Source organism: Macaca thibetana, chromosome 7, assembly GCF_024542745.1.
Source record: "Macaca thibetana thibetana isolate TM-01 chromosome 7, ASM2454274v1, whole genome shotgun sequence".
Classification (NCBI taxonomy): domain Eukaryota; kingdom Metazoa; phylum Chordata; class Mammalia; order Primates; family Cercopithecidae; genus Macaca; species Macaca thibetana.
The window spans coordinates 133,365,902-133,381,083 of NC_065584.1; the positions used below are offsets into that span (position 1 = coordinate 133,365,902).

Sequence of the window (15,182 nt, forward strand, 5' to 3'; positions counted from 1 at the left end):
ATCACCATCACACACCTACAAAGAGCAGTCTCTCTCTTCTTGAGATTTAAGAACATTCTGGTCAGAAGATGGCCAGAGTGGGGGCAGCTCCTTTCCAACAATTGGAGATAAACATGGTGAGGATGGGAGACATGTGCTGGTGGTTGGTGGTGCTGCCAATTGCTGATTTTTGCTTGTGAGAAGGAAGATTCGAGGTGCAGAGAAAGCGCAGCATCTGCGGTATAATAGGTGGTAAAGTTTAGCAATATCTGCCTCAAGAGTTCTATGACCTCAACTCAGCAAGCACAGCTATTTTAGCCAGAAACAAAGCTTCTCTTAGAGAATGTGTTTTGCAAAAGTAGAACTGGGCCTTGGAAGGAGCCCGAGGGGAATTCTAGTTTCTGAGTCTCAGGATGGAGGGACAAGAGCACAGCCTGGGGATTGGTGGATCTGGAATCCCAGCCCTAATACGCCTCCACAAAGCTAAGTGGCCTTGGCCAGATTCTTTCACTTCCCTGGGCCTCAGTTTCCCCATCTGTAAATGAGGGGCTTGGACTGAATCATCTTTACGATTCCCTCCATATTAAAGATCCTCTAACCTGGGAACTCTGTGTTGGGGAAACACGCTGTCTGCCCTGTGTCTCTATTTGACAGACTTGGGGAGTGTGCTGTGTTTTCTTACCCCTGTCATTGTATCCGGAGGCCATAGCTGGGAGAGTGTTTGTTCTGAGACACCAACACCCCAGCAGGAGAAAGTGCTCCTGACCTGCCTTTGCACCGGGAAACCTTGGTCCTTGATTCTAACACTGCCCTACTGGAGTTTGGGTAACAGAAAGACCGTGTGTGTGTGTGTGTGTGTGTGTGTGTGTGTGTGTATTTATATGTGTGAGTAGGAGGGGCCAGGTAATTGGAAATGTGTACTTATTTTCCTGAATTATACACTTTTCTCCTAGAAACAAGGGGGATTCAACAACAGTTTCAATGTATGAAGCTGAAACGCATTTGTAGCAGCATAGTTTCCTCTAACTGTGGGTTTTCCCTATCGTTTCAGCTCCAACGTGAGTTATGGTTAAGAGTTTCTAGGACTTAGCTTGGGAATATAATGAGCACTTTAATATGGCTACTCTGGAATAACGTTCTATGTTTCAAGCAATTTAGGAACTCTCACTACACAGCCATGTGTGAGATGGGGCAGCCTGCGTGTCTGTCAACTCTGCCAGGGCACCTAACTCAACCCTGGCCCAGAATCAGCATCAACCAACACGGATTCGATTAAAATGTAATAGAGGGTCCACGGATTGTGGCTTAGTAAGTCTCCCTATGTCTTTGAACAGTAGAGGGACCTTAAGAAGGGAGCTGCTTCTTTGTAGCCAGGGGCTTTGTGTTCCATGCTCTCCAGAATTACAGGAGCTGCTCAGGCATTTCCAAGCCCCTGTCCGGTGATTCTCCTGAGGAACTTGGTTCCAGGGCAGCCATTCCCTGAGAGGTGGCTGGAGTATCCTGCAGAGGCTTTCTTGTGTCTGCTTCAGGGATGCTACTCAGCAGGGCAGGCAGCTGGACTCCATGTCACCGTGTCTTAGAAAACTCAGTCCCTGCCACCTTTGCTTGATTCAGTTGTGTGATGGGGCCAGACCAGCGAATTCCTTTGGCCTCCTGTTCACACTTGAGTTGTGCTTTTCTTTAGAGTGTTCACTGAGCAGCCCTTGCCAGAGGTGCCTCCTTGCCCTTTTGCTCCTCACACGCCTGCCCACATGATGGGAGGAAACAAGTGGGAGACATGGGAGGAGGTACTGGCACGTCATCAGAAGCTCCAGGTCAAACTCTCTTTATTCTCTTCCCCAGGTGGTTGAAAAAAACACTTTTTTAAAATAAGGCCTATTGTACCAGGAAGACCTGGATGTCTCTGGCTAAGCCAACTCTGGAACATTAGAGAATGTATAAACATGTGCCAGAAACAGAAGTCAAGAGCATTTGATAACTCACCATATGAACACATGCCCACCTGCTTGGGGCCCTGAACCTATATGAGACTAATGCAGTCTACCAGGGTTGAGTTAGTGCAGGGCCTCTCAACCTCTGCACTGTCGATATTTCAGGCCAGATACTTCTTTCTTGTGGGGTGGGGTCGCTCTCTTGTGTACTGTAAGGTGCTTAGCAGTATCTCTGGTCTTGACCTGCTAGACGACAGTAGCCCCTTCTTCAGTTGTGACAATCAAAACTGTTTCCAGACATTGCCAAATGTCCCCTGGGGGCGAAATTGCCCCTGGTTGAGAATCTCCGAGTTACAGCAGTCCAGGCATTCCTTATGTGTCTCATCCTCCTGGACCTTCAGAGTTCATGCAACATAGATTTTGTTGCACATTACATGAAAAACTAGTTCCCCAGGATGTTCATAGTTCCTGCACAGAAAAAGTGCTCTGTGACTAAATTTGGAGAACTGTGTGTGTCATGGTCCAACATGTTGAGGAAATGCAGCCTGATATATAATAAATCTTTCCTTCATGGAGAGTCAAAATACATTAGGATATTGGAGGCTGTAGAATGTCTGACAGTAAGGAAACCTGTTCAACACTGCCTAACCCAGATTTAGCTTTTTCTTGGCCAAAAATGACTTCAGAGATTCCTCTCTTAAAAGCCAGGCACCCCAAACCATTTGAGCCAAGCTCTCTCAATCCCAAGTCCAAAATTTCCAAGGATAAAACCCATTGGCCCAGCATAGATCAACTGTTTCAGGATTTCCAGACTAATCAATGGTTTCAGGGTCATTTAATTGCCTGCTCCTGTTGCAATTAAGAGATTATATTGCTGGTGGGTGTGTGAGGCATAAGTGTTGTTCCCCGAAGAATGGATGTACTAACCAGACAAAACAGCAGATGCCTAGTTGACAGTACTTTAGTACTGATTTCCTTTCAAAGTTCTTTTTTCTTTCTTTATGCTTTTTTTCTAAATGCCTGAGCAGCTTCATCATCTTGATTCGTGTTCGAATTTCTTGGAAGCTGGTGGCAACTAACCTAAATTGCTGCAAAAGTTACAAGGACATGGAAACATTTTTTAAATTCTGGAATTAAAAGAGACAGCTTGTTTTGTCAATATTTCCACAGACTAGGCCACTGCAGGGGCCACTGCAGCTGGCCAGGGTGAAGTTGGCTGTGCATACAGGTCCAGAGTTTTCACTATGTTGTATTCCAGGTAGTTGCCCCTTTGCTACCGTTTATAGGTTTGCTACCATGAACTGGCAGGTGAAAAATAGTGTTTGAAGAGGCGAAGCAGCCCTGAGCAGACCAGGAGCACCATGATCAGCTTACTCAATTTCTATTCCGAGCAAGGAATGTCATTACTTTAAATACTGTGTTCTGGTTGCTAAGGAAACCAAATAAGTGGGTTGCTAACACAATCTTAGAACTTTCTATGAAGATTAAAGCACTTTGCTCTAGCTAAAGAGCAGATGGGAGAGTCATAGATGGAACCCATATTTCTCACTACGTGGGGGAGGGTTAGGCCGGGGAAAAGATGAAGAGTTTTTCATTTGTGAGAAGAAGATAAAATTTGTAGCTCTTGGCTATTTAACAAATAGTCGTTATTTGCTAAATCAATCAAGATAGGGGTTTAAATCTGGCTTCCAGTTCCATTTCCACTACTAATTTTTTTGTTGTCAATGTATTGAAGTCAGTGCAAAGTCTGGGAAGTCAGTTATGGGATAGAAAATAGTTGCGTTTTAGTTGGCCCATTCCTTTTGGTCATTCTTATAAAATATTTTAAGTACATAAAAAGCTCTACACAATTAAGGAAAAGTCGTGTTGATTAAAGCACAGCATAGACTAAAAAAATGCAAAGTGGTCAGTCTTGCTTTGTTACTTTCATAGCCTCTCTACTTTCTGCATACCTGCATACCGCGCACCTGCGCCACTCTGCTTTCTCCGGCCTCCAGTTCAAATTTTAGCAGGGGTTGGAGCAGTAAGAACTAAGGTGATCAGCTTAATTGCCATGACCCATTCTGGGGACAGGACCCTTCCAGGCCACCCTGAGGGTGCTGGCAGTCTTTGGCTATGGTAGCCTTAGGAAAGTGCCCAGCTCACATCCAACTCATGACCATCCTTGACCAAAAAATGGCCTCACCATTTCTCTAAAGAGCCAAGTTATGATTCACCCAGTACATCCCCTGATAGAAGAGGAAATCAAGAACCAGAGATTCCAGGGGCTTGCCCAGTATTAGAGAATAGAGAAACAAGAATTCAGGCCTTCCCAAACCCCAGTACTGTCAAAGCATCCAGGATTGCTTCTGGTGGTGCTCCTCCTATACATCTGCATGTCTTCTACCCCTGGGCAGAGCTTGGTATGTTTTTTAATGTGTAAAACCACAATTAATGTATCATCTCTAGAGATAAAAGAACTGGGGGTGGGAATCACATGAGTGTAAAATGTTGGACATCATCTCAATTTTAGAGGTTGGCAAACCATTTCTGTAAAGGGCCAGAGAATAAATATCTCAGGCTTTGCAGGCCGTATAAATCTCTCACCTCTGCATTGTAGCACTGAAGCAACCATGGACAATATGTAAATAATGTGTGGCTGTGTTCTAACAAAACTTTATTGACAAAAAGAGGCTGCTGGGCAGAGTTGGCCCACAGGCTATAAGGCAATAGTTTGCTGATCACCTTATCTAGAAGATTACATCATTTAATTGGTACACTTTATTAGGAAAAGAGAAAATTAAGAAAATGGTTTTATCTTTCTTGGTCATCATGGTGTTTTGAGTATTTGTAAAATAGGAACACAGTAATTTCTTACCTTTCTAATTACAGATGTTACAGGATTTGTTAGAAGTTCACCATTTTCCTTACAATATTAGCTTTAAGAAGGGGGAAGCAAGGAAAAGGAACAATGAGAGGGATGATGACCTCTAATATTTCTGTGATTGAGAAGCCAATATTTTAAAAGTTTTCCCTCTTTTTATCCAGAGCTAACAAACATTAACTGCTTTAATTTCAATTCATTACTCCATTCTCAAGCTGAGGGTTTACAAGGGAATGAAATTCTCTAACTCAGTTAAACAGAGAGAAGACTGAGAAGTGAAGGGTGAAAACAATTACCTGGAGAAATCTGCACAAGGAAGTAGGAACTGCCTTACTCACATCACTCATCTCCTGGTAGATGAGGATGCAACTGACACTGCCTCCCATCAGAGGCCTACCATGGGAATGCTGTGGCTATTATCTGCTCCCTCTGGGTAATTCAAAGCCATGGCTAGATGAAGCACTCATTCCTTCCACAGAAACCTATTACGCCAGCCTCCAAAACCATAGCTCACCAGATCACAATTCCATTCTTTGGTTGGTTCCTCAGCAATTACATGAAGAACATCATGCTCAGCCAGAAGCTCCAAATTTCACGCAGCTCATTATCTTATTTGCTCCGATCCTCTGCTTCCAACTGAAACCTTAGATACAGGTACAGCCAGTTTATAGTCGCACAATTATCCAACCCATTTCTGCAAGAGTAAGGGTCACCTTGCTTGCCACACGGTTGCCAAATAATTACTCAAAGTGTCAAAATGGAAGGAGTGGGAAGGGAGAAATACAGAGATTGAGACTGGGTCCAGAACTGAAACACCTCCCATTTCCCAAACCATATTTGGCTCTGCAACCACAAGGCTGCCACTGATGCCTAACACATAAGCCAAGTGTAATATTTCATGACAATAACATCAGAAGAACCCAAACTAAGCCAAAAGTACTGACTGAATTGCTAATCTAGAAATTTCACGTGACCTATTCAACATGTCTAAATGTTCTTTCTAAAATGAAATGACACACATAGGCACGGTTCCCACTTCTGAGCTTAGACTCAACTAAGCACCTTTAATGGCAATGCCCATAGTTCAGGTTACTTCTCCTTCGCCTTTTCCTGCTTTAAAAAAAGTATTAATATTACATGTAGCTTTTGACTGTTTTCAGGTGTGACGTACACCCTCTTCTGGTCAGTTAGGAGAAAAACTGATCACTATCGGGAAAAAATTAGGGAGTGGTACACGTACTGGTTAAAAAGGAAGTATCTGATAACAACTGATAAGGCATCCTCCTTTTCTTTGTGATCACCAAAAAATTCATTTATGAAAATTAGTATCATTACTATTTTCTGGCAGATTAATGTACTTTTTCAGATTCCCTACATTTCACTGTGACACAGTGACAAGGTCTGGGGCTACTTAGGGAAAGAGCGATGAGGTAAGGCCCAATAACTTCAGTCCCCAAGGCCATCTTCAGTCCTCCTGCTCCACATTCCTGAAGACACCTGAAGGTGAAGGAAGCATGTTTGCTTTGCACACCCTAGGCACTTTGCGCCAAGACATAACAAAGTACAGTGACTGGGGCATGGGCTTTCGCATGGGCTGGGTTAACATCTCCATGACTCTTCCATCATCTGAAAACTGAGAAATAGTAACCAGAATCTACTTCACAGGATTGTTGTAAGGATTAGATGAGTTAATACTGGGAAAAGACAGTGCCCAGCACAGGGGAACTAATATAAAAAGGTGAAGGAATCTACAGAAGCCTTCTCCTAACATCAGGATGGTTTCTGGCTAAATGCCTGGGCCCGTGCCACAGATCACACCGACCACCCCAGATGGAGATTTTTATTCTTAACTCCTTCGTGCCGATTTTAAAGCCTTTTCTGGCAACCCCATGTGACCACCAATCAATACTTGAGCTGGACTCTTTTTTCTGTCTTCCACATGTGGGGAAAGTCATGAACTCTTTAAGTATCTCTTCTGAAAGGACAGATTTCATTTCAATAATCATTTTATTAGTACAGAAGAATCCCCACTAGTATTTACATAGTGCAAAAAAGCTGTTATTACCCCCCAAATGTGATATAACAATTATCCTTCATAGAGCAAAAGATGAAAATCCCTTCATGTTATAACTCACACTAATTTTGCTAGTTTTTTATTAGAGCATTACAATTAAGACATTAAATTATAAACTTATGTGGTATATTTAGAAATTAAATTATAAAATAATACAAATACTTTCAAGGTGTGATGTGCCAACAAAGTTTAAATTTTTCTCATTAGGATTCAGATTTCAGATTAGGCAAACAGTTTGGTTGATTCTGTGATGTATGTAAAGGTTGGAAGGGATGAGGGAGGAGGAAGATGTCTGTAAATAAATTATTTCACAGAATTTTTTTAAATCAAAAAAAGATAAACATTTTTAAATGGGTTAATGTTCTAACCTGTTGGCCCAACATACAGAAAATACATGACAAGGGTGTTTTTTTAAGCAAACAGCAGCTTTACAAACAGTAATACTTCTTTATACATATATTAAAGTAACAATATGTTAAGATTGAACAGTTGTATGTTAAAGAGTTGAAAATGAATGTAGCATTCACTACTCATTTGCACATTTCAATTCCCACCCCTCCCTCCTCCCCCAGCTTATTTAGAAATCAGACAAGTACATATTTGGATATTAATTTCTCAGTATTTAAACTATGTGAATTCCTTTTGACTAATTCTTTTCGAAATACTGGAATCATATAAAATACCATCTCTGCAAAAACAACCTCCAGTCAAAGCCAGTAAAAACTTCTCAATGTATAACACACATTACTTTTCCATGTTTAGTCAAAAGAAATATATTACATCATTTACAAACATATTTAAACCAAAAATTAAGCTAATATGAACATTTGTCTTTTGAGAAGTAATCTTCACAGCAAACAAACCTACTGAAGCAGAAATCTAACTTTGGAAGTGTAATTCATATTTTAGTTAATATACTTATATACGGAAATAGAAATCTATTATTAATTATTGCCAGTAAAACCACCTCTACACATTAAGAAAAAGAATCACTATGTTTTTTTATTTCTTGTGATGATGAACCCTTACTCTTTCCACTGGATCTCTTTATAGGTCTTCAAAGAGCCAAGCACGCCCACTTCAAAAAATACATAAAAACTTTCCTGATTTTCACAACTCCTCCAAAGTCTGTAATTCAATATTCCAAAATTTAAAGGAAACAAGTTACAAAGACGTGATTAATATTTATTTAAGCATGCTCTCAAAATGGTAACATTGCCTTTACTAATTCTTGGGTTGTCCTCTCAAGGTGACCTGTCTCATAAAAAGGCGATGGTGCCTTGGATTTGCTGGCAGAAGAGGTACTGCATATGCGAGAGCATTTACCGAACATAGAAATAAACACTTCTGAAGTCCATAGCAAAATTAAAAGTTACCAGTGTTCTGAAGATTTCCTCAACTTCTCTTTTGATACAAATGTCAAAAATCTAAAACGACAATTCATGTTCAGAAGAGATATAAAATATAAGAAACCTGTGAAAAGCCATCATCTCAAGGTCAAGAGTTATCTGAATCACTGACATCGAGCAAAGGAAATTTACACCATAAAAAGTATGAAAGTTTTGAAATTCACTTTTAAGACTGTCAGTAGTTCAAAACCTCTATCATTTCTTTAAATCAATGAACACTTCCAAATGTGTAGAGACAGTAAGATCTGCCACGTATAAATCCATGAGTACTATTTCAGAGGCTTCATTCCTTACCTGCTGTGTTCCTTTAAGTATTGGATATTTAGTGCCTAGGAAGTCTATACTGGAGAACAGTTTAGACAGGACAGTATAATAATGTCCCCTTTTAGCACAATAATAAAGTTGATTGACTAACATTTTCTACACAGCAATGCTCCTAAACTTTCACAATTCACAAATACTAAATCACCAACCAAGAATCCAATCTCTCCAGTAATTAAATGCCAGCATTATAAAACATGAAAACTAGCACAGTAGTCCCAATGAGTTCAGTAAAGAATCTGCCCAATTCTTCTCTCCTGCCTCTGTGAGGCAAAGCCCTGCCCCAGATAATCAGGGCAGGGAAAATACCCCTTCCTTCTCAGTTGTGTGCCTGCTTATGGAAGCTTGTAAGTGGGAAACTGGCATACACACACACACACACGTGTGCATGGGGGGGGTGGGGGGGCAGTTGGGGGTGGTGGGGAGTTGGATGGAAGACACAAAAAATACAGTTTGTCATTCTTCCACCATTACATAAACTTGTAAAGTCACTAAAGTCCAGGTGGTGACTGACTAGCAAATAAAACATTTAGCTCATTTATTGTCTCCTAAGCAGGTATACAAACTCCTAGAGAAGGGCAGAGATAAATAATAGTGAATAGACAATTAATACCTACATATCTGTATACTCTAAATCATCTAATAGTTTCAGCACAATTAGAACAACTTTCTCTTATCTTCTAAAACTTCCTCATCTAAGCCTTGATTATCAGGATACATGTCACAAGTTGTGCAAAGTTCCTTTCCCTGACCTCCTGACAGTAACTACGGTCATTGCTATGTGGAAGGTGCTCAAGGCTAGGTGCAAAATAGGTATCTTTTAACAGGTGAAACGGTTTTGCACTCAGGACAAGTTTGGATACTCAATCAAATCCATATCTCAAATCAAGAGTCCTGAACCAGAAGCATGCAAGAGAACACACCAGTATAAGACTTTGTTTCTGAAGAGTTTACATGTAAGTGCAGCAGTCATACAATCGGTTACAGTTATTCACCTGTCAAAATGTGCCTAACTTTTGTAAATAAGTCTATGTACAAGAGCATTCCTGAGGTAAGTAAGAAGCAAATATGAGAGAACCTGGAGGTCCTATCACGGGTGACTGTTCACTATTATAGACAGCATCTATCACTTTCCACAAATGAGGCTAGCTAGCTATAATCTAAGATGGTGGCTCCACTGCTAGCCGAAGTTTTGAAGACTCTGTTTTAGCCCATCCCAACATTAATTAATTACAATAATCAGTGACTTCTGACTAAACATTTGTGGACCACATAAAAGTTGCATCGATTTTTTAAACATACAACACTGGTGGACTTAGTTACCCTCAGCCTTTTATTTAGTTTTCTGACTCCACCCCCAGTTCTTTTTTAAAGAAGCCCAAACAACTTTTTGGTCAAATTAGAGTAGAGGAGGTGGAATCCTGAGGCAAACACTGATAACTGCTTCTATCCTGAGAACCTTGTTCTTTAATTTTCAAAATAACTTTAAGTAAGCATTTGAAATTTATTTTCTTTAAGATCTGGTCTTCTTTTTATCATTATTTTTGATTACAAAATAAGCTGAAACAGATCTGAATTTTCCACACAGTTCTTAGAAAGAAAGACACCTGGATGCTAATCAAAAGCTAAGCTACAGATCATAACAAAACAAGTAAAAGCTACAAAAATATTTGTTGGGAATTAAATACGTATATTAAATACTGGACAGTGCAAAATGTTGAGATGAAGCATAAATGGTAATGGCTGCAACCCTTCCACAGCTGGAGATAGAGAGCCGACATTTCCTGAGTTATGTAGTTTGGGTTGTGTAATTAGAATCAGAGTGCTCTTTGTTGAGCGAGCTGCAGTTGCTGGACTTCTGCTGCCCAGGACTGGCCTGCTGGTCAGCAGTCCATGCCTCACTGTCCATCCCTGGCTCCAGCACCTCGGGCGTCTCTGCTTCCTCTTCTCCACTTTGCTCTACATTGTCTTCCTCAGAACCATTAAGGGTTTTTCCAAGCTGAAGGGTTTCCATAGTTCTCTGGGTCTCTGAGACCCAAGACTCAATTCGACTATTGAGCTGCACTTCTACAGATATGGGTTCATGAGTGTAATCTTCCTCCTCCTCCTCATCTTCATCATCTTCTTCTTCAAGCATGCCAGGTACAAGAGTGCTGGTGGTGCTGGTGATGGAGGAATTCAAAAGGTCTCGGCAACTGCCATCCAAAGAGCCAGTCTCTGTACTCTGCTGTGAGGCCCATTCCAGGTCATCTGGCTTCACTTCCTCTTTATCACTTGCTGTGGATTTCCCAGCACTTGTAGCTGAGGTAGTACTGCCTGTAGCCACTAATGATGGCTGCTTACCAATAGGGGGTGTGTCAAATGGAAGTTTACTGGGTTTTTCAGAAGTGCTGTGCTTACAGGATACCTCTTTCTCATTTTCTGATGTTTCCAGTCCATCTGACGTTTCCACCATGTTTCTCCAATTTGTTTCTACAAATATCAAGCAGATTTTTTAAAACGTTCTGGAACATTGTTTCAAAATCATGCAACTCTTTAAAAACCCCCAAATAAGAAAGAACAACAAAATATATAAATTTGTTGGCTTAGAAACTGGAAAAACTACAAATTTAGTTTATTTAGTACTAGTTTGAGAGAGAGAGAGAGAGAGAGAAAGTGTGTGTGCGCACGCGTGTGTGTGTGTGTGTGTGTGTGTGTGTATTTCAGATGGAGTCTTGCTCTTTTAGGCTGGAATGCAGCAGCATGATTTTGGCTCACTGCAGCCTTGACCTCCTGGGCTCAAGCTATCCTCCTATCCTGAGCTCCCCAAATGCTGGGATTACAGGTGAGCCACTGTGCCCAACCTAATTTAAATGTTATAAAGGGAAAATAATTCCCAAAAATGTATATTCAAAATAAAGAAACAGGGAGGTAAAAATAAGTATATTAATGCTTCAGAATGCAAGAGATCTTATACCAATAGGAGCTCACTGGCACTCATAAATAAAATCCATACATTCATGAAAATCAATGAACTGCCTAACTTTTTTGTGGCCTAGAGGTGTACTGGGCTCAAGGACCCACAACCCAAGAGATAGAAGAGCCAAGATGTCCAGCAACAATAGTTCTGATTTCATGTGTTTGTACCATGCTCACTCAGCAAGTTATTTAAATTATCTTTTGGCCTGTAATGGGACATGTGTTTCCAATTATAAGCAAAGAATCCATCTATGCATTTCTAACATCTGTGAAAGATTGTTTTATAACATATATATATAGCTTGGCTTACAAAGTGATTTTGGAAGACAAGAAAAGTATTATATACTAGAGTGGTGACAAACTAAATTATTTCTCATGATAGGAAATCAGTTGAAGGCAAAAAACATACCAATAATCCTTCTATCATATTGACATTACAGCTACTATTTGCAGTTTATAGGTGTCAGTTGTAGCAAACCTATTCACACTAATATGTTCACTATGGTTACCATCTATGGACGATATATTGATACAGAGCGTATTTTGGGCACTTCAAGTCAGGATACATTGTCTGGGAAAAAATTTCTTTCCTGAAGCTTCTTTAGCATAGAATGAGTCCTTTCCACTCTAATTTCTACCTCATGAAAAAACAAAGAAAGAAAGAAACAAACAACACCTCCTTCTATATTCTCATTCTCAGCTAATGACATTATCATTTACACGATCTCAAAGCAGAAGAAACCTTATAGTAACCCTTGGTTCTACTTTTCTCTCCTATTAATATTATATCCCTTTAGTCCACTGAATTCACCACTATACCATGACACTGGTAGCTCAAAAACTACTAAATCTGTTTACTACTGCCTTAGCTCAGGCCTTCTTTTTCTTGCTGTTCATTTGTAGTATCTTCCTAACCAGTTTTGTGAATTGATTATATCATTGTCTAACTGGCTTTTTATCACCCTAGGATAGAATCCAAAATCCTTGGCGTGGCACAGCAAAGGCCTCCATGATCTGGCCCTTATCTATCACTCTGGTCCTATTTCATTCTGACCCTGAACCATGGGCCACACGCTCCCTGCTCAGTGTCATTTAAATTCTCACTGTTCCCTAAAGTTGGAACATAAGCTATACTCTTTCTGTAGATGTGTTTTCCTCCTTTCCCCTTCAGACTCCCATTCATCTTAAACTACTCTTAAATGTTAGTTCCTTCATGAAGTTTTTCCTGACTCCTGAGACAGGCAATCGCTAACCTGAACTCCCACAGCACTTTTTACATATACAGTCAAAAGCTCTCGTTTTGTGTTTGCTGTTTCACCTTCCTCATCCCTCCTCACTTCCACTCCAGCTCATCTCTGTGTCCCTATGACTGGCATATAGTAAGTGCTAGAAAAAAAACAAAAACAAACAAACAAAAAAAAACCAAACAAACAAAAAGTCTAGTAAGTGAAAATGTTCCTACATATATTTAATTACATATAAAAAAAAACTCCGAAAGGCATAAAATGTCTTAAAATTTTAGATGCACATTAACATTTCCTTTCAACAGTTTTTTTTCTAAAGAGAAATCCAAGACCCCGAGATTAACTGATAACACCTAAAACCTTTAGGCAGAATATAGAAAAACCAAGGCTTCAATCTTTGAACACTTTGAATCTGGTGCTTTTTGAAAACATCACCTCCATCTCTGAGACCTTCTTTTTATACTACCTGTGTTTATTTGTGCCCGTATGAATATTATTTGTTACTCTGTCATCTTTCCAAACCCACAGCTTTATAGGTTTCTCTTATGGCTTGCCTTTGAGATGTGGCATTTCACTATATAGGGAGCATCGCGCTCATTTACAATGTTAGCACTTTCCCTTTATCTTCTTAATTTTCAACTAGTATCACTCCTGCAAAAGAAACATGTCTGCCTCTAAACCAGTATCACCTGCCCCTGGCCAATAGTTTCCTAAGGGCCCACAACAACTTGTAAATTGCCTCTGCTCTGAAGCTTTATTGAAAGCATTCCAAACATCTAACTACAATCACAGACAGGGAGGCCAGGAAGGGGAGTATGGGAAGAAAATGAGGACTCACTCTTTTTACATGTTAAATTTTAGGTGGCAACAAGCTATTTGATAACCTCCCAGAGAAAAGAAAAAAAGAATGAACAAAGAGTCAAATGAAAGAAGGTGGCTATACTATTTAAATTTTAAGAAAGGAAGAACAAAGAAAGTTACATAGGGAAAACAAATCATAAACTAAACCAAGAAAGAGAATTAAAGAGCTCAAAGTATTATAGACTATAAGGCAAAGAAACGACTGAGATGTAGACTTCAATAAACAAATGTTAAACATTAAGTACTATTTTTTAGTCTGTATCTCTTTTTGATTACAATCAGACTTAAGGCAAATATCATGTCTAGGTTTTACAAGCTTAGAGTGAAAAACATTCAGGTCTGTAGTTTACTTAGTAAATACAACATTAAAATTTTTTTTTAAATTTTTTTCTTTTTAAGATTAGTGCAGTAGTGAGAAGCGGGGAAAGAGCAGAACAAAGGAGATCAATCTATAACTGACTGTGAACAAATTAGATAACTCACTACCTTCAGACCAGCCCTTAGGAAATATAAAATTTTAGTAACTGAGCATAAAGTATTGGAATAAAACTTCCTAGTGTTTACTTAGTGACAGGTCACAAGTACGGTGTGTTTTGCTTTTTAAAGCCCCCGAGGCTTTTTTAAAAATTTGGAACTGTGATTAAATTCCAGTGTCTCATAAGAAGTCTCAGTCCCAAATATTCTCCTGATTTTTAATGAACATGTTTAATGCAATGTTTTAAACCAAATTTCGAGCAACATTTGACTAATCAAGAATAAAGATAGAAACAAAAGGCAGAATAGAAATCATCTCATAGTTTAGGTTATTTAAAATAGTATTCAACAACTTACCATATTCCTTTTCATTTACTTCAGAGATGGGTTCAGAAATGACACTGCAGAAAGAAATGGCACTTGCTGCAGAGGGGTTCCGAGAATGTCCCATGTGGTGTGGCACCTTCTTCACATTCTTCAAGGCTTCCTCAGCCTGCTCCTGTTCCATTGCTGCAACCATATCTTTATATGCTTTCCTGGCTTCCTCAGTGAGTTCTACTAACTTATTAAACAGGCTCTGAAAAGAAAGAGTATTTTGATTAATCCATTTTTTGTTATACTTTTTATTCCTATTATGGATAATAAATATCTCTACTGTTTGTTTCAGGGTCAGACACACTTTCAATGGGGATAAAATCCAAATGGTATGCAAACCACAGAACCTTATGAAATTACTCTAGAACTTACATTTACTGTTTAATTCTCACAAGTCTGAGGAAATTTCTTGATTCCAACACTAGCCACTAAATGTGATATATTAAAAGTTCTTACAACATTCAACAAGTGCACTCTTCCTTTAGTGTCTGCCACTACAGAGGGTACAAAGATGACTGAACATCAACTCTACTCTCAAGGAACCTTCTATGTGGCTGGAAAAAGATGGTAAGAGACACCTATAATCCAAGGCATAATACCTTAAATGCCTTGAGAGGTGTAAAGTGTTACGGCTTTTAGATGAGACATCAACTCTAAACTGCTGGGCATCACTGAGGAAGTCATGAAGGGAAG

At 39.6% G+C, this 15,182-nt stretch overlaps 1 protein-coding gene across 1 annotated transcript in view; it reads right to left on the bottom strand.

Annotated features, from left to right (window-relative positions):
* Positions 1–6,761: 6,761 nt before the first annotated feature.
* Positions 6,762–15,182, bottom strand: part of SECISBP2L (SECIS binding protein 2 like) — a 58,407-nt gene continuing 49,986 nt past the window's right edge. The window contains exons 17-18 of the mRNA XM_050797142.1: positions 14,472–14,691; positions 6,762–11,049 (exon numbers count right to left, since the gene is read on the bottom strand). Coding sequence (XP_050653099.1) covers positions 10,367–11,049; positions 14,472–14,691 — 903 coding nt within the window. The 3' untranslated portion in view covers positions 6,762–10,366. The remainder of the gene's footprint in view (positions 11,050–14,471; positions 14,692–15,182) is intronic.